Raw genomic sequence first — 17,823 nt, 5'->3', positions numbered from 1 at the left:
ACCTGGGCTCAGTTCCGGCCTCAGGCAACTGTCTGTGTGGAGTTTGCACATTCTCTCTGTGTCTGTGTGGGTTTCCTCCGGGTGCTCTGGTGTCCTCCCACAGTCTGAAAATGTGCAGTTTAGGTGAATTGGCCATGCTAAATTGCCCGCAGTGTTAGGTGAGTGGGTAAATGTAGGGGACTGGGTCTGGGTGGGTTGCTCTTCAGAGGGTCGGTGTGGACTAGTTGGGCTGAAGGGCCTGTTTCCACACTGTAAGTAATCCAAATCTAATCTATTCTTATATCCAAGAAGCTTCCAGCCAATCACAGGCCTGCAGAACAAGGTCCGAAATTCCACTGATCGAAGAGATCCATCAACAAAAAGTTGAACACTTTTATACTCTTCTCATGGGGAGATGGTCACAGGGAGTGACATGGTCATTGTGTTAGGAGGTTGGGTAAGGAAATTGCTTTCTATTTTGTCCCCTATTCATATCTCTAATAGAATCTCTCGACATGACAGGTACTTCGCCTCAGTTAGGATACGAGCACCCTTTTCATCGACTAAGGAGTCATGTATTAGGAAGTTGGAATATTGAGGCTCTTGAGTGACCAAGAATTTACAACTTAATGGCCTAAGTTAGTGCTGAATTGAGAAGGTCATCTGTGGACCTTCTTACGCAGAATTTATTTGGTGAGATTCTGGATCAGTGGTGCTGGAAGAGCACAGCAATTCAGGCAGCATCCGAGGACAGGCAAAATCGACGTTTCGGGCAAAAGCCCTTCATCAGGAATAAAGGCAGAGACCCTGAAGCGTGGAGAGATAAGCTAGAGGAGGGTGGGGGTGGGGAGAGAGTAGCATAGAGTACAATAGGTCAGTGGGGAAGGAGATGAAGGTGATAGGTCAGGGAGGAGAGGGTGGAGTGGATAGGTGGAAAAGGAGCTGGGCAGGTCGGACAAGTCCGGACAAGTCAGGGGATCGAGTTGCTGGAGGTTAGAAACTAGGGTGAGGTGGGGAAGGGGAAATGAGGAAACTGTTGAAATCCACATTGATGCCCTGGGGTTGAAGTGTTCCGAGGCGGAAGATGAGGCGTTCTTCCTCCAGGCGTCTGGTGGTGAGGGAGCGGTGGTGGAGGAGGCCCAGCACCTCCATATCCTCGGCAGAGTGGGAGGGGGAGTTGAAATGTTGAGCCACGGGGCGATTTGGTTGATTGGTGCGGGTGTCTCGGAGATGTTCCCTAAAGCGCTCTGCTAGGAGGCGCCCAGTCTCCCCAATGTAGAGGAGACCGCATCGGGAGCAACGGATACAATAGATGATATTAGTGGATGTGCAGGAAAAACTTTGATGGATGTGGAAGGCTCCTTTAGGGCCTTGGATGGAGGTGAGGGAGGAGGTGTGGGCACAGGTTTTACAGTTCCTGCGGTGGCAGGGGAAAGTGCCAGGATGGGAGGGTGGGTCGTAGGGGGGCGTGGACCTGACCAGGTAGTCACGGAGGGAACGGTCTTTGCGGAAGGCGGAGAGGGGTGGGGAGGGAAATATATTCCTGGTGGTGGGGTCTGTTTGGAGGTGGCGGAAATGTCGGCGGATGATTTGGTTTATGCGAAGGTTGGTAGGGTGGAAGGTGAGCACCAGGGGCGTTCTGTCCTTGTTGCGGTTGGAGGAGTTGGGTCTGAGGGCGGAGGTGCGGGATGTGGATGAGATGCGTTGGAGGGCATCTTTAACCATGTGGGAAGGGAAATTGCGGTCTCTAAAGAAGGATGCCATCTGGTGTGTTCTATGGTGGAACTGCTCCTCCTCGGAGCAGATACGGCGGAGGCGGAGGAATTGGGAATACGGGATGGCATTTTTGCAAGAGGTAGGGTGGGAAGAGGTGTAATCCAGGTAGCTGTGGGAGTCGGTGGGTTTGTAGAAAATGTCAGTGTCAAGTCGGTCGTCACTGATGGAGATGGAGAGGTCCAGGAAGGGGAGGGAGGTGTCAGAGATGGTCCAGGTAAATTTAAGGTCAGGGTGGAATGTGTTGGTGAAGTTGATGAATTGCTCAACCTCCTCGCGGGAGCACGAGGTGGCGCCAATGCAGTCATCAATGTAGCGGAGGAAGAGGTGGGGAGTGGTGCCGGTGTAATTACGGAAGATCAACTGCTCTACGTAGCCAACAAAGAGACAGGCATAGCTGGGGCCCATACGTGTGCCCATGGCTACCCCTTTGGTCTGGAGGAAGTGGGAGGATTCAAAGGAGAAATTGTTGAAGGTGAGGACCAGTTCGGCAAAACGAATGAGAGTGTCGGTGGAGGGGTACTGTTGGGAACGTCTGGAGAGGAAAAAACGGAGGGCTTTGAGGCCCTGGTCATGGCGGATGGAGGTGTAGAGGGATTGGATATCCATGGTGAAGATGAGGTGTTGGGGGCCGGGGAAACGGACGTCTTGGAGGAGGTGGAGGGCGTGGGTGGTGTCTCGAACGTATGTGGGGAGTTCCTGGACTAGGGGGGATAGGACAGTGTCGAGGTAGGTAGAGATGAGTTCAGTGGGGCAGGAGCATGCTGAGACAATGGGTCGGCCAGGGTGGTCAGGCTTGTGGATCTTGGGAAGGAGGTAGAACCGGGCAGTGCGGGGTTCCCGGACTATGAGGTTGGAAGCTGTGGGTGGGAGATCTCCTGAGGTGATGAGGTTCTGTATGGTCTGGGAGATGATGGTTTGGTGATGGGGGGTGGGGTCATGGTCAAGGGGGCAGTAGGAAGAGGTGTCCTCGAGTTGGCGTTTGGCTTCAGCGGTGTAGAGGTCAGTGCGCCAGACTACCACTGCGCCCCCTTTGTCCGCTGGCTTGATGGTGAGGTCAGGATTGGAGCAGAGGGATTGGAGGGCTGCGCGTTGTGAGGGTGAGAGGTTGGAGTGGGGGAGGGGGGTCGACAGGTTGAGGCGGTTAATGTCCCGGCGGCAGTTGGAAATGAAGAGGTCGAGGGCAGGTAATAGGCCAGCGCGGGGTGTCCAGGTGGATGCAGTGTGTTGGAGGTGGGCGAAGGGGTCCTCGGAAGGTGGGCGGGAGCCCTGATTGTGAAAGTAAGCTCGGAGGCGGAGGCGACGGAAGAATTGTTCGATGTCACGGCGTGTATTAAATTCATTGATGCGTGGACGGAGGGGGACGAAGGTGAGTCCTTTGCTGAGGACTGATCGTTCGTCCTCAGTGAGGGGGAGGTCTGGGGGGATGGTGAAAACTCGGCAGGGCTGGGAGCTGGGAGCTGGTGTGGGTATAGAGCTGGGAGTGGGATCGGAGCCAGTACCTGGAGTGGGTGTGATGGTGGGGGGAATGGGGGCAGAGTCATGAGCAGGGGTAGTGTTCCCCTCGGGGTTCTGGGGGGTGGGGATAGTGACAGTGGGGTCTGTGGGGGGCGTGTCAGCAGAATGCAGGTGAGTGGCGTTGGTGGGGACGGAAGTGGTGGCAGACACGGCAGTAGGGGTGGCGGAAGTCACTGAGCGTGTGGCATCGGCGATGATGTGAGGGCCGGAAGTGGCTGTGGGAGTGGCCATGATGGGGGCAGAAGTGACATCATCAATCAGCGTGGGGGTGGTAGCTGCATCAGCCGCATGGCTAATGGCGTTTCCGAGGCCGGGGGAATCTTCTGGAATGTTCGAGGAGCGCTAGTTATGGAGGTGGGTAGATAAAAGTTTGGTGTACTTACAGTTTTTGATATTTGAGATGGAATTGAAATACTGTTTGTTGAGAGTATGGATTCTCCTGAGGATGTAGTACAGAGTGGGTCCTTTGCAATTCTGAGAGAGTGTGGCCCTCAGCTGAGGCAGGGCAGACAGTAGAGAGGTTAGGTACCGGAGCATTGCTGCAAGCGTGGAGCGGAGGATCTTGATGGAGAACTGTTGCTGGTGTTTTTGAATCTGTAGTCTGTACTGTTTGTCCTGTTCGGGTACGAACTCTGCTGGTTTAAAGGTGGTCCGGAGTCCGTGTGGGATGAGTTGGTTACGGAGACAGGCACTGAGGAAGCAAATGTGGCTGTGATAGCGAGTTTGTTTCAGGACATGGTTGTGGGTGGCACGGTGGCACAGTGGTTAGCACTACTGCCTCACAGCGCCAGAGACCCGGGTTCAATTCCCGCCTCAGGCGACTGACTGTGTGGAGTTTGCACGTTCTCCCCGTGTCTGCGTGGGTTTCCTCCGGGTGCTCCGGTTTCCTCCCACAGTCCAAAGATGTGCAGGTCAGGTGAATTGGCCATGCTAAATTGCCCATAGTGTTAGGTAAGGGGTAAATGTAGGGGAATGGGTGGGTTGCGCTTCGGCGGGGCGGTGTGGACTTGTTGGGCCGAAGGGCCTGTTTCCACACTGTAAGTAATCTGATCTAATCTAAAGAGTTTCAGGGCTGAGGAAATGACCTGGGAGTTGCAGTGGGAGAGAGACTCCCTGAGATTCTTGTAGAGAGAGGAGGAAAACTTCTTCAAGGCAGGCATCCTTGCAAGAGGATTCGCAGTAGGGTTAAAATCACGAGGTAAAAACAATGACTGCAGATGCTGGAAACCAGATTCTGGATCAGTGGTGCTGGAAGAGCACAGCAATTCAGGCAGCATCCGAGGACAGGCAAAATCGACGTTTCGGGCAAAAGCCCTTCATCAGGAATAAAGGCAGAGACCCTGAAGCGTGGAGAGATAAGCTAGAGGAGGGTGGGGGTGGGGAGAGAGTAGCATAGAGTACAATAGGTCAGTGGGGAAGGAGATGAAGGTGATAGGTCAGGGAGGAGAGGGTGGAGTGGATAGGTGGAAAAGGAGCTGGGCAGGTCGGACAAGTCCGGACAAGTCAGGGGATCGAGTTGCTGGAGGTTAGAAACTAGGGTGAGGTGGGGGAAGGGGAAATGAGGAAACTGTTGAAATCCACATTGATGCCCTGGGGTTGAAGTGTTCCGAGGCGGAAGATGAGGCGTTCTTCCTCCAGGCGTCTGGTGGTGAGGGAGCGGCGGTGGAGGAGGCCCAGCACCTCCATATCCTCGGCAGAGTGGGAGGGGGAGTTGAAATGTTGAGCCACGGGGCGATTTGGTTGATTGGTGCGGGTGTCTCGGAGATGTTCCCTAAAGCGCTCTGCTAGGAGGCGCCCAGTCTCCCCAATGTAGAGGAGAGGGATGGTGAGAGGTAAGTCAATTTTTGTCCCGGCCAACTCACTCAATTTTATCCCCTTCTCACCTCCTCTGTCATCATCACCAGGTGGTGAAAGACATCGTCAGTCATACCAACTTTACCCAAATTCTTAGACTGCTTGTAAAAAGTCAGTTAGTTCTTGGTATCTTTAAAAGTTTTTTTGTGTATTTTCTGCATTTATTTTACTTTTCTGCTCAACGATTCTTTCTGTCTCCAGCCATTATTATGGAAGAGCTGAAAGCCCAAAATGGGACTTAGCTTCCCCCCTCCATCATCTGATGCCACAGCTGATCTACATTATTGAGACTCACTGGTGAATGTCAGCAGTGTCACTCAGCCATGAGATAGTTGTCCTCATTTGGGTGCTCCGCTTTCCTCCCACAGTCCAAACATGTACAGGTTAGGTGGACTGGCCGTGTTAAATTGCCCACAGTGCCCAGGGATGTACAGGTTAGGTGGATTAGCAATGGAAATATGACATTTCAGAGATGGTGTGGTCGGGGGGGGGGAGGAGGAGGTGTGTGTCTGGGACTGGGTGGGATGCTCTTTGAAGGATCGGTGCAGATTCAGTGGGCTGAATGGCCTCTTTATGCACTGTAAGGATTTTAAGTACAAATAAACACAAAATAAGATATATGGCGGCTACATGCAGTCTTCACTGAAACATTAACTGCCATAACACTTGTTTGCCAAAGACTGGGATGGTTAATGGGGACCAGAGACAATAAGACTAAGAAAATACACACAGAAATTCTAATTGTGAAAGTCTGTACCAGTTACACACTGAAATGATTGGAACCATGTATAGATTTCACAAAATATTAAGGGCTCATCCCATCAACAAATGTCTAATTGCATTGCTGAACTATTGTGTACTGCAATGTGGATATGTAGGAACATTTGATCCAACATATAAATGCAGGCTACGAAGTATCCTCTTCCACCAAGGTATGTAGACATGTGGTTTCATTTTTCATGTATTATCAGGTTTGAGTGACAGCTTAGTCACAATTTTTACCTCATGCTTATATTTTTACAAATGTTAAAGTTTCTGTATTTTTGCAGAAACTAAGTAATGTTATATGTACAATTCAAAGAGAAACTTGGAAAAAAAAACTTGCCTCAAACCCAAAGTTCTCTGCATGCTGTGATGTAGTCCCACAGGGTGGGATCAGGAACAGCACTCTGTTTAGGATAGTTACGTAGCAGCTACAGCCATGTGTAGTGAAGGTCAAAGGGGGGAAGACCACTGTTAAAATGTAATGCATATACTCGCTGCTGTAAGTTTGTGTTGGAAAATGGTCACCTGAAAACATATCTTCACCAACTGATTAGGAATTGTCTGCTATCCCAGTACAGTATTTTAAAGAAGGTTTAAAATTGTTATTGTTAATTTCAAATGGATTGTGAACTTTGGTATTTTAAAAATATATTCAATGTATTTTAATTTTTTGAGTTACATGTTCTGTAAATGTACTGTACGGGGAGTACAGCTTTTTGAAGAGTCTTGAAATGTTTACAAAAATAATGCAGTTAGCAAATGTACTTGATGTCATATATGTTGTGCCTGAAGGTGGGTCCTTGGCTCATCTCTTACTGCTTAATCTGAGTTGTTTATTTAGCAGTTTTTGTCAGTGGGGGTTTGCCATTGCCTTCCTATCTCAGGGGCAGGGTGAGGAAGCAGGTCCCAGATCTACCTCAGCCCAGAAAAACCATGCTGTTGGTGTTTTTCTGAACTACTCGCGAACCAACTAGCAACTGAGCTCTGCCGCCCCTATTTTCAAAACAACAATTAAGGTTAACGTTGCGACATTTTAAAAGAAATATATTGGTATATAGATTTCTCATTCTGACTATTACATCTCATTGCCATTGATATTAAAACAATCAGCAGGGAAGCAACTAAATGAAGGAGAATACAAGCTTGATGTGATTTTAAATTTTTTTTAACTGGAGCAGTCCCTTCCCCCAGTCATTTGCTTTTCCCATGATGCTTCCTACCATTTGCTTTTCTCCAGCCTGATCAAAGAACAAGTGATGCTTTCTATTCAAGCTACAGTGCACCACAGTTGCCTAGCAATGAAAGACTTACCCTATTTGCAGACATAAGCTCAGTTGAATGCCTCCAAAAAATTGCATCACTAAATATATTCCACTATTTTCAGCCAATAACCAAATCTCAAATCTACATGATCTGTGACCCCACCCAATCCTTCTTATACCTGGCCAAAACTGAGGCAACAAGTGATTTAATGGATCTTGCTAGATTCCTTGCTCAGCTCTGTTAAATGCACGAATTGAAGTTAAAGTTTCAGGTTATTTAGTAACGTAAACACGGCAGACTCACAATATATGTATAGCAAGTTAGAGTAGTGTACAAAAGTATCTCAATTCATGGATAATGCCTCACCTAAATTGTTGCCAAAAAAATGGTGCAACTCATGATGCTTGCCATTATTTACAGGTAAATGGTAAATTTATGTGTAACTTGAGGTAAGCAGCAGATGCACAATAAAATGTGAATTTCCAAAAATATAATTAGAATTACTGTGCTTTAGCTTCATAAAAAAGCATCTCACCATCAGACCTTTTTTAAGGAGGTCACTGTATTTTCTAATGGATTAAACATTAAAATTACCACTGAAATTTTACATCTTGTCATTATTTATATAAATATCCTTTTAATAATGTGATGGGTTAATATCTATCAACTATCCCCTCTAGTACTGAAAATTCATGATTAAACTGTAGAATTTAATTCCTTTTGGTTTTGAATTTTGAGATTTTTAAAATTTTAAGTTTAAGACTTTTAAGTTTTGTATGTTTTTCTTAGATCAGTCTTCATTTCTCTCTTTTTATTTCTCTTTCTGTAACTTATTAAATTGATTTTTCCATCTTCAATTCACTGTCCTCCTCAGTCTGTTCTATATTTACATTTAACTGCATTTTTTGCCATCACAACTGCATGAAGTACGCTCACAGCCATACAGTAACTGCACATATATCATCACTGCTAGTAGCATCCTGGTGCTCAGAAAAATATTACAAAATTGTAGAGCCAGAGCAGTGAGCCCTCAGTGCCTCACCTGCTCCCTGAATCTCTGAACAAAGTGGCAAGCCGTAGTGGAGGGTGCAACAAGGGCTGCAGCCAATGGGATGGTAAGGGGAGCAGTCAGACAGGGAGTCAGTGGAATGGGGAGTGATGCAGTGAGGGTGTGCGGTCTGTGGGATGACAAGGGGAATAATGGAAGGAGTGCCCACTGGGATGGTGAGTGGAGCAGTGAAGAGGGAATCCAGTGGTATAGCCCAGTGGTGAAGAGAGGGGGCAATTGGTGGGACAGTGGGGGAACATGGTCAGTAGGATAATGAGGGAAGCAGTGATGGGGAGTGACAAACAGGATGATTTGGGGAGAAATCTAGGAGTAAGATTGCAATAACGGGTGCAATACTTCCAGTTTTGGTCCCAGCACAGTGTGGGTGCACAATGATGACATTAACATCACTGATTTCCTGCTCAGGTACATTGGCAGGAGATGGAGTGGTTAGTTTTGTCCACATGTTTAATTGTTCCCAGCTGCCCTTTTACACCACTGTGTTGTTTTAGACTCATAACTGTGCATGGCTGGGAACTGAAACATGTTTTTGAGCTGAAGAACAAGCAATCTGATTACTGGTGGATTTAATTTGATGCTCTATTAGAGAAAATGCTGTTGTGTTCACTGTGAACAGGCATCTTAGTTTCTAGAAAACACAAAAGCAGCTAAGTCCTGTGCGGTTTTCTGCTGAATGAATGCACTCTTTTTTACCATCTGCCTTGTCCTTCCAGCTTTAACTTTCAGTCCTGGGGAAGAAAATGGATGTTTTCCTCCCCTTCTCCACCCCACAGCAATATTACAATCTCTTCATCCTTGGCAATGGGCGATCTCTATCTTCAAAATTAGTTGGTGACATTGAGCCACTAGGCACAAGCGCCCCTGGAAAAGAAGCTGCAGCTGAACAATACTAGAGTCTTGAGAAGATGTTTGCCTCTATGACGTACATAGCAGTTGCATGACAGTGCTAAAAGGTGGTCTTTTATCCTAATTATTCTAAAGAGGATTGGAGTAAAGTATCTTTCAGTTCACAAAGAGAAATGCCTTAGAACATTTTTAATAATATTTTCTAATCAGGTTGTTTGATAGTCCCACAACATGCCATGTTAGACATAGTTCTGGGTAACAACACAAACAAGACGCCTGAAGGTAGCAGAACACTTGGAAATGAAAGGTCATAACCTAGATGCATATTGAAAACAGATAAAGAAAGGAATTACCAGTGCATTCTTCTCAAAACCATTGTGCATTCAAGTAAATCCTAAACCTTGCTGTGCAAGCATTTCCAACAGGAAATACGATGTTAAATGACATTGAAATGACACTAACGTGTAATTATTAGCATTTTTGCCAAATGATCCAGGATTTTTCCAATTGTCATTACTATGTACTTTACCAACAAACTCCTTACGTTTGGTTTGCCTGCACCTTACTATTTGAAACACCCTTAAATTTGCTAGATATGGCTTAACAGTATTTTTGCTGGTCTATTTATCCAGGGACAAGAGTGTGGTGCTGGAAAAGCACAGCTGTCAGGCAACATCCGAGGAGCAGGAAAATCGGTGTTTCGGGCAAAAGTCCTTCATCAGGAATATTAATCCAGATACCCAGGCATTGTCAGGGGGACCCAGGTTCAAATCCCCACATTGCAGATGGTGAAATTTGAATTCAACAAAAGTTTGGAATTAAGTGTCTAATGATACCATGAATCCACTGTCAATTGTCAGGGGAAATGGTCTGGTTCACTAAGGTCCTTTAGGGAAGGAAACTGTCATCCTTACCTGGTTGGCCTACATGTGACTCCGTATCTATGGCAATGTGGTTGATTCTTAATTGCCTTCTGGGCAATTTAAGATGGGCAATAAATGCTGTCGTAGCGAGCAACGTCTTCATCCTGTGAATGAATTTTGTCGCCAAATTCAAATTATTTGAATAGAAATCCATAAAGCAATGGACTTGGCAATGTTCCCTGTCATATCCTGTTCATGCTCACTTGTTTCATTCTCAAACACACTGGATTAATCTTGGGGCTTAACCAATTTGCAGTTCACTTCACAAATTTATTGCCCATTTCTTACAATTCTACCCTGAGAACTAATCACATGTGGTTTAAATCAAAACTCTTGCTGATATTTAAGTATGACTTACTCATAAAATGTTCTTCCAACCTCCTATAAATCTAATTCTCTTCCAATAGACCACACTTATAGATGTTTCATCTTCTCTACTTTCAAAATGCTACTTTTTAACCTTCTCATCATGATAACTACTACCTCTCTCTCAGAAACTTTTTTTTTCTAAGAGATTTATTATGTCAATGTCATGATTAGTAATCAATTTCACTAGCCACTATTAACCACTTTTGTTTGAGTTTCAACTGACTTCTGGTCCTTAGCTAACTTTAAAGCCAGAAGTCACAGGACCCCAGGATATAGTCTAACTATCTGGTGTCATGTGACTTCTGACATTGTCTACCTCAGTCCAACAACGGCATTTCTACATCTTAGCTAGTTTTAATTTAATGCCATTTCTCTTTCATTCACTTTCCCACCTCAAGAATTCAAATTCAGTGATGTGAAAACAGTCCATCATTTCTTACTAATTTCCAATTTCAAATTTGTGAATTGAATTTAAAGCTGGATCTCTAGATAATCCACGCAGTAGCATTACCACCACTCTAATATCTCCACAAAATTGCATTTGATGTAAAGTATTTCTAGATATGGTCCACTTTCCTTCAATGCATTTATCCTCTATCATGTATTAACATTTCAACCTGTTTTAAACCTATGCAAGTTTCTGTTTCACACATTCTCCTTTTTTTGAGGAGTATAATCGTAAACTTCAATATATCATGGTCATTGCATTCTATTCTGCTCTTTCATTTTTAGTTTACGATTCATTATTGGGCCTTATTCTCAGTACATTAAATCCTCAACTTTATAAACTAATAGAAGAAAAAAGTGGATTCTGTTAGAACGTAGGAGTAGATCTGAAAGTATAATTTAAAGGGGAATTCATTATTAAAGGAAACAAGATGAATTTGAAGAAAAATAAATTAGCCAAATGTCTAGGGTAATAGGATTAGAGGGTTAAAAATCACAACACCAGGTTATGGTCCAACAGGTTTAATTGGAAACATTAGCTTTTGGAGCACCGCTCTTTCATCAGGTGGTTGTGAAGGAGCAGTGCTCCGAAAGCTAGTGCTTCCAATTAAACCTGTTGGACTATAACCTGGTGTGTGATTTTTAATTTTGTACACCCCAGTCCAACACCAGCTTCTCCAAATCAGGATTAGAGGGAATAGGTCCATCGTGGGTGTCAGGAATTGAATTGTTATGACCCTACCAACGTTTGTTTTTCAGGATGCATCCCATTTCATTACAGAAAATAACATTTTGTTGGGACCATCGCTCTGGTCTATTTTTCAGTTCACGCCTAAATCGAATGGCAAAGGCGGTTCCTGCCTGGTTAGGTTGGTCACTAGATTACACGTTACACTGTAGATTCCGAACGAAAGCAAAGTGATAAGAGCTGGGGATTTTGTTTTTGTTGGTGGTGATGTTCCCCTCGAGGACGTAGTCTTATTTGAATACTGGCAATCAGTTGTGGAAGGGGAAACTAATCCCTCGGCCTCCCTTATCTGTTTGAGGACTCTCTCCATCCCTAGCTACTGTGCTCAGGCGTTGCCGCACTGCGTGTTCCATGATACAGAAACGACGGGGCGTTGCCGCAAGGGTGTGGTTAGGGCCAGGCTGTTCGTTTCGACAGGCAGGATCGACATTTTTTTTATATATTTGAAGAAGGGAAAGATACACCCCCCTTCCCTGCATACACACCCAGTCCCTACGCCATGAGAACAAGCTGCTGTCAGCACCAGGAAGCAGTGTGAGAGAGAGGAGTGGCAGCAGCAGCAACATGCACTCGGAGGTGGAGAAAGTAAGTGGCGGACCCAGCCCGTTTTTTCTGTTTGTGTCTGTAGTTCCTTCCCCTGCTCAACCTTCGCCGTTCCGGGCCAGGGTGAAGGTGGTACCCGGTGTGGGCCTCTCTTGCTCACATACACACAGAGGTTGGTGAGACTTGGGTTAACGTAAAGCCGCCCTCCGCACTCACAAAGGAAGCAGGCAGACAGACAGACATGGTGCTGTTAAAGCACAGCACCCGCCTCCCGAGAGCAGCCCTTCCCCGTAACTAGCATTACGGCTGCATTTAAATGCGGAGCTACAGCACCAGTGTTTTATATCACTTGTGGGAATGTATTCAGTAACATCAAGAGCGCTATTAATCGATGATTTTTTTTGTATCCAGACACTCATTTCATATGATCACTACAATGCTTAGAATGCAATAATCCTTTAGTTTGTATTTGAATACAGGGTGAATGTTAGGATCGAACGAGTTTGTTGCTTTTAAAAAAGTTTTTAGCACAATTCTTTCCTGTAAATTAAATATTCACATATTTAAATGTTTACTGTATAATTGATGTACCTTAATTTAGCTGGCATAGTTTTATACTTGAGTTTTTCCTTCCTTTTATGTCGACGGTTAGTTTTGCCACCACATTTATAATTTCATGGCCAAACCTTGTTGTACTGAGTGCCGGAGAGCAGCACCAGGCATACCAGAAAATGAGGTGCCAACTCGGCAAGGCTGGATGCGATCCCACAACAAACCAATTGGATCAAAGCTCTGTAGACATCTTAAATTAAATGCTGGGCAGTGAAACAACTAATGTAAACACCAAGCTTCATGAATATCTCTATCTTCAATGATAGCAGAGCCCAGTGAAAGAGTGGGCATTTGCAACTGCCTTCAGCCAAAAGATCCAGTGAATGATCCACCACTGCTCAGGCTTGAAACCATCACAATTGGAGAAGCAGCCTTCATACAGTTTAATTATCCTGTGTGTTATGCTGTGTTCAGCTATTTTCTAATACAATATCAATCGAATCTTACCAGTTATCACTATCAGCCTCCTCAAACATCAGCAAAGTGATGGCATCTGTTTCAGCCCAGGCCAAACCCTCTCAATATGTTAAGATGGTCATAGAGATGTGCAGTATGGAAACAGACCTTTCAGTCCAACTCGCCCATGCTGACCAGATATCCTATCCTAATCTCATCCCATTTGCCAGCACTTGGCCCATATCCCTCCAAACCCTTCCTATTCATATACCCATCCAGATGCCTTTTAAATGCTGCAATTGTACTAACCTTCACCACTTCCTCTGGTAGCTCATTCCATACATGTACCACCCTTTGTGTGGAAAAAATTGCCCCTTAGGTCCCTTTTACATCTTTCCCCTCTCACCCTAAACCTATGCCCTCTAGTTCTGGACTCCCCCATCCCAAGGAAAAGACTTTGTCTATTTACCCTATCCATGCCCCTCATGATTTTGTAGACCTCTATAAGGTCACCCCTCAGTCTTTGACACCATGGGGAAAACAACCCCAGCTGATACAGCGTCTCCTTATAGCTCAAATCCTCTAACCCTGGCAACATCCTTGTAAATCTTTTCTGAACCCTTTCAAGTTTCACAACATCTTTCTGATAGGAAGGAGACCAGAATTGCATGCAATATTCCAAAAGTGGCCTAACTAATGTCTGCACCATGACCTCCCAACTCCTCTACTCAATGCTCTGACCAATAAAGGAAAGCATACCAAATACTGTCCTCACTATCCTATCTACTTGCGACTGTTCTTTCAAGGAGCTATGAACCTGCACTCCAAGGTCTCTTTGTTCAGCAACACTCCCTAAGACCTTGCCATTTGTTCACCAACATTCCCTAAGACCTTACCAATATAAGTCCTGCTCTGATTTGCTTTCCCAAAACGCAGCACCTTGCATTGATCTAAATTAAACTCCATCTGCCACTCCTCAGCCCATTGGCCCATCTGATCAAGATCCTGTAGTACTCTGAAGTAGCCACCTTCGCAGTCCACTCCACCACCAATTTTGGTGTCATCTGCAAACGTACTACTATATCTCCTATGTTAATATCTAAATCATTTATATAAATGATGAAAAGTAGTCGACCCAGCATCGATCCTTGTGGCACTCCACTGGTCACAGGCCTCCAGTCTGAAAGCAACCTTCCATCACCACCCTCTGTCTTCTACTTTTTGATCTAGTTCTGTATCCAAATGGCTAGTTCTTCCTGTAATCCATGAGATCTAACCTTGCTAACCAGCCTCCCATGGTCTGGACTCTAAATGTTTCTTATTTTAAGGGTAAGTGTACATGTTGCATTCCAGATGCAATTTGACTTGTCAAACTACCAGATTCAAGAAAGCACACTTTATTCACACTATAGTTGAAATACAACAAAAGAAAGAATGAAAATAAAATTGACTTAGTTGTAACTTTATTGAAGTCCTTAACAAAATAATCAATAGAGTAACTGTTCTAATTATCTGTTCCCAGTAACATCCCATAAACACATGCCTGAGGAAGGCAAGTTCAGAAAAACAGATTGATCTTGTGTGAAACACCAATCCAGCAGGAAAGCATCAAAAGGAAACGCTTGAGAAAGAGATGTACTGCAGCTTCCAAACCCAAATTCAAGACCCCAGCAATAACTACTATTGAAATGAAAAATTCTGGTTCTATGGGAGTTTGACCACACCTATTCAAGCTGCTTCTATTGTTCCAACTTTAAAATAAAACCAAGACCTCTCAAACTACTTACTCTTGTGGCTCTGTCAACTGCTTGGCACCCCTGCCTTAAAACCTCTCTTCAAAAATAAATAGTACATAGAGTCATAACCCTTTGGTTCATATTGTCCATGCCAACCAGATATCCTGCACTTAGCCTATATCCCTCTAAACTGTTCCTAATCATTTACCCATCCAGATGCGTTTTAAATATTGTAACTGTACAAACCTCCACCAATTCTCTGGCAGCTCATTCCATACGCTGTGTGAAAAAGTTGTCCCTTAGGTCCCTTTTAAATTTTTCCCCTCACACCCTAAACCTATGCCCTCTAGTTCTACATTCCTCCACCCCAAGAAAAAAGACCTTGTTTATTTATTTTATCCTTGCCAGTCATGATTTTATAAACCTCTGAGGGTCATCCCTCAGCCTCATGACTTTAGAATCCTGTTGCCTCCTTGGGACCAAGCTCAAAGATATAATTGAACAGCTGCAGGGCATTCTGAAGGGGATGGCAATAAATCAGTGATCATAGTTCACATAGGGAACAACAAAAAAGGTAGAAAGAGGGATGAGATCCTGCGATGAGAATTTTGGTAGCTAGTTAGCAGATTAAAAACCAGGGTTGTAGTCTTCGGCTTACACACTATGCTAGTAAGAATAAGAATAGGCCAGATGGAACAATTGAATGCATGGCTGAACAGTTGGACAGGGATGGCTTTATAATCCTGGGTCACTGGACCCATTTGTGGAGAAGGTGGGGCCCATGCATGCCCGACAAGTTGCACCTACATTGGCATGGGACAGATATCCTTGCAGGAGGGTTTGAAAGATTTTTTTAGGTGAGGTTTTGTTGCTTTGGGGGAGTGGTGTAGAAGATTAGTGAATGACACAATTTTGGTCAAACCTTCAAATCTCTTAAAGCCATTGTATTGTCACAAAGGATCCATTGAAAGTTCTCTCAAGTAATACCTATTCTGCAATAAACTGCTCGCTTGTGTTTGGTTTGGATTTTGACTGCCTAGATGTTTGGGGATGGCATCAAGAAGCCTTTGTAAAATTGAAGTTGATGGAAATTGGGGTCTATCTGCCCAATGTTTAAAGTCATGCCTAGCATGAATAAAGTTTGTTGAGAATGAACCATCTCAGTCCAAAGATCATGCAGTGGGAATTCATCAGGATTGTATTCTCGGTACAAGCATCATCTACTTCTAGATCAATGATCTTGATCCTATCATAAAGGGAAAAGTGAGAGTCTTCACTGATTGAATAGTGTTCAGCTCCACTTACAATCCACCATTTATTGAAGCCGTCTTTATCTGGCTGGAGAAAGACCTGGGCATCGTTCTGACATGAGCTGAAGTGTAGCATCAATGTTATTTGTCACTCAGATACCGGATGGTGACTATCTCTCTTTTCCCTTGATATTTATCTGTATTATAATCATAGGATTCCCTCACCATTAACCCAAGTGTTAACTGGATGTACCAGTACCATGTATTGTGTTACTGGCTGCAAGATCAGGTCAGAGGTTTAGTATTCAGTTAAAATCTCTCAACACCAGGTTATTACCAGCGGACTTATTTGGAAGCACTAGCTTTCAAAGTGCTGCTTCTTTGTCCTGGTGTTCAGTATGAGTGATGCATCTGAAAACTATTTCTCCATCTGACAGTCACAAATCACTTGCCTGGATGTATTCTGTTTTGTTGTGTTAATGTCAAACATTGTTTAATCTCCCAAAGTAAGGCTAAGAGTCCATTGCACGTCCTGTCGTAACTCTACTTGCAGCTTCATCTATACACATATTTATCTTCACGCTATATAAAGCTTATGCTGTCTTCCAGCTGCGACTTTTACTTCCTCATCATCATTTTGAATGCTCTGATTCAAAGTCTGTTACCCTACAAGTGCAACAATCCTCAAGAAGCTCAACATTTTCCATGACAAGATTGCCCAATTGATCAGCATCCTATGCTTCCTCATCTGAAATCTCTACCCACCATATTGTCTGTAGTGCATATCTATCTACAGGTTCACTGCAGCAAGTTGTGACACATTCCAAACCTGTGACTTCTGCAGACTAGGAACACAAGCTCATGAGATATATGGAGACCATCTCCTCCATCACCTGCAAGTTATTTTCCATGTCATTCACCATCTGATTTGTATATGCATCACAACCCCTTCTGCATTTCTAGGTCAAAATCTTGGAGCTCACTTCCCAACAGCACCTTGGCTGTATCCGCAGTAGTTCAGTATTTCAAGAAGGCAGCTTGCCACCAACTCCCCGTGGCTGTTTGGAGTCGGCAACAAATAAAAGTGTTGCTAGTCACAATTGTTTTTTTTAAAAAAACTAGGATGTAGAAGATTTAAAGCGAATCTGCATAGTTAAGAAATGGAATTGTAGTAATCATTAAGTACAATAACAATTTGCAATTATATTGTCTGTTGTAATGGCTCTGAAAATGTCAGATCACTGTTCTTGAAAGACTAGCCTGGATTAGAAGCTGAAAACTTTATAAACAATGTTGGGGTGATCAACTAGCACTACATGCATACAACATTCATAGTTACATTTGATACCACTTAAAAAAATAAGTCCTCATTTTGAGCAGTGGACAGTTTATTCCTTATGCTCAGAGGATGGAAATCTCGCTTTGTAAGTTGGGGGTTACATTTCAATTGGCTTGTTCATTTGTTTTACAGTTCTATAGTAACAATGTTTGAAGCTTCCTAATAGAGATGTTATTTGGAACAAAAGATTGAAAGACTCATTGGCTACAATTTCCAGTCCTTTTGCACAGCAGTGCCTGTTTCACACACAAGAATGAGGACAGTAGGTGTAATTGACATACACTGCATGGATAATCTGTTATTTGTGTTGCTCCCTAAAACATTTGTCCAAACGCTGCAAATCATTTAGACCCATGTGAAAGAGCCTACAACTGAAGTTTCTACATTTACTAA

The 17,823-nt window shown here is 44.2% G+C and overlaps 1 protein-coding gene and 1 long non-coding RNA gene across 3 annotated transcripts in view; one reads left to right on the top strand and one right to left on the bottom strand.

Moving 5' to 3' along the window:
* Positions 1–8,998: 8,998 nt before the first annotated feature.
* Positions 8,999–12,855, bottom strand: LOC148148803 (uncharacterized). Its single transcript, XR_015758665.1, has 3 exons — positions 12,689–12,855; positions 9,982–10,094; positions 8,999–9,082 (listed from the first exon to the last, which is right to left on the bottom strand). It is a non-coding gene; the product is annotated as an uncharacterized LOC148148803 (long non-coding RNA).
* The window catches only part of LOC122557205 (Krueppel-like factor 8), a 188,897-nt gene continuing 183,065 nt past the window's right edge, over positions 11,992–17,823 (top strand). The window contains exon 1 of one of the 2 annotated variants that reach the window (XM_087992066.1): positions 11,992–12,139. In XM_087992066.1, the coding sequence (XP_087848192.1) occupies positions 12,119–12,139 (21 nt within the window). In that variant the 5' untranslated portion in view covers positions 11,992–12,118. The remainder of the gene's footprint in view (positions 12,140–17,823) is intronic. The other variant, XM_087992067.1, reaches the window with a different exon arrangement.

The sequence above is a fragment of the Chiloscyllium plagiosum genome, unplaced genomic scaffold, assembly GCF_037043375.1.
Source record: "Chiloscyllium plagiosum isolate Xiang-an unplaced genomic scaffold, Cpla_swu_hap1 HiC_scaffold_11, whole genome shotgun sequence".
Taxonomy (NCBI): domain Eukaryota; kingdom Metazoa; phylum Chordata; class Chondrichthyes; order Orectolobiformes; family Hemiscylliidae; genus Chiloscyllium; species Chiloscyllium plagiosum.
The sequence above is the reverse complement of the archived record's forward strand: the minus strand, read 5'-3'. Positions and strand labels throughout refer to the sequence as shown.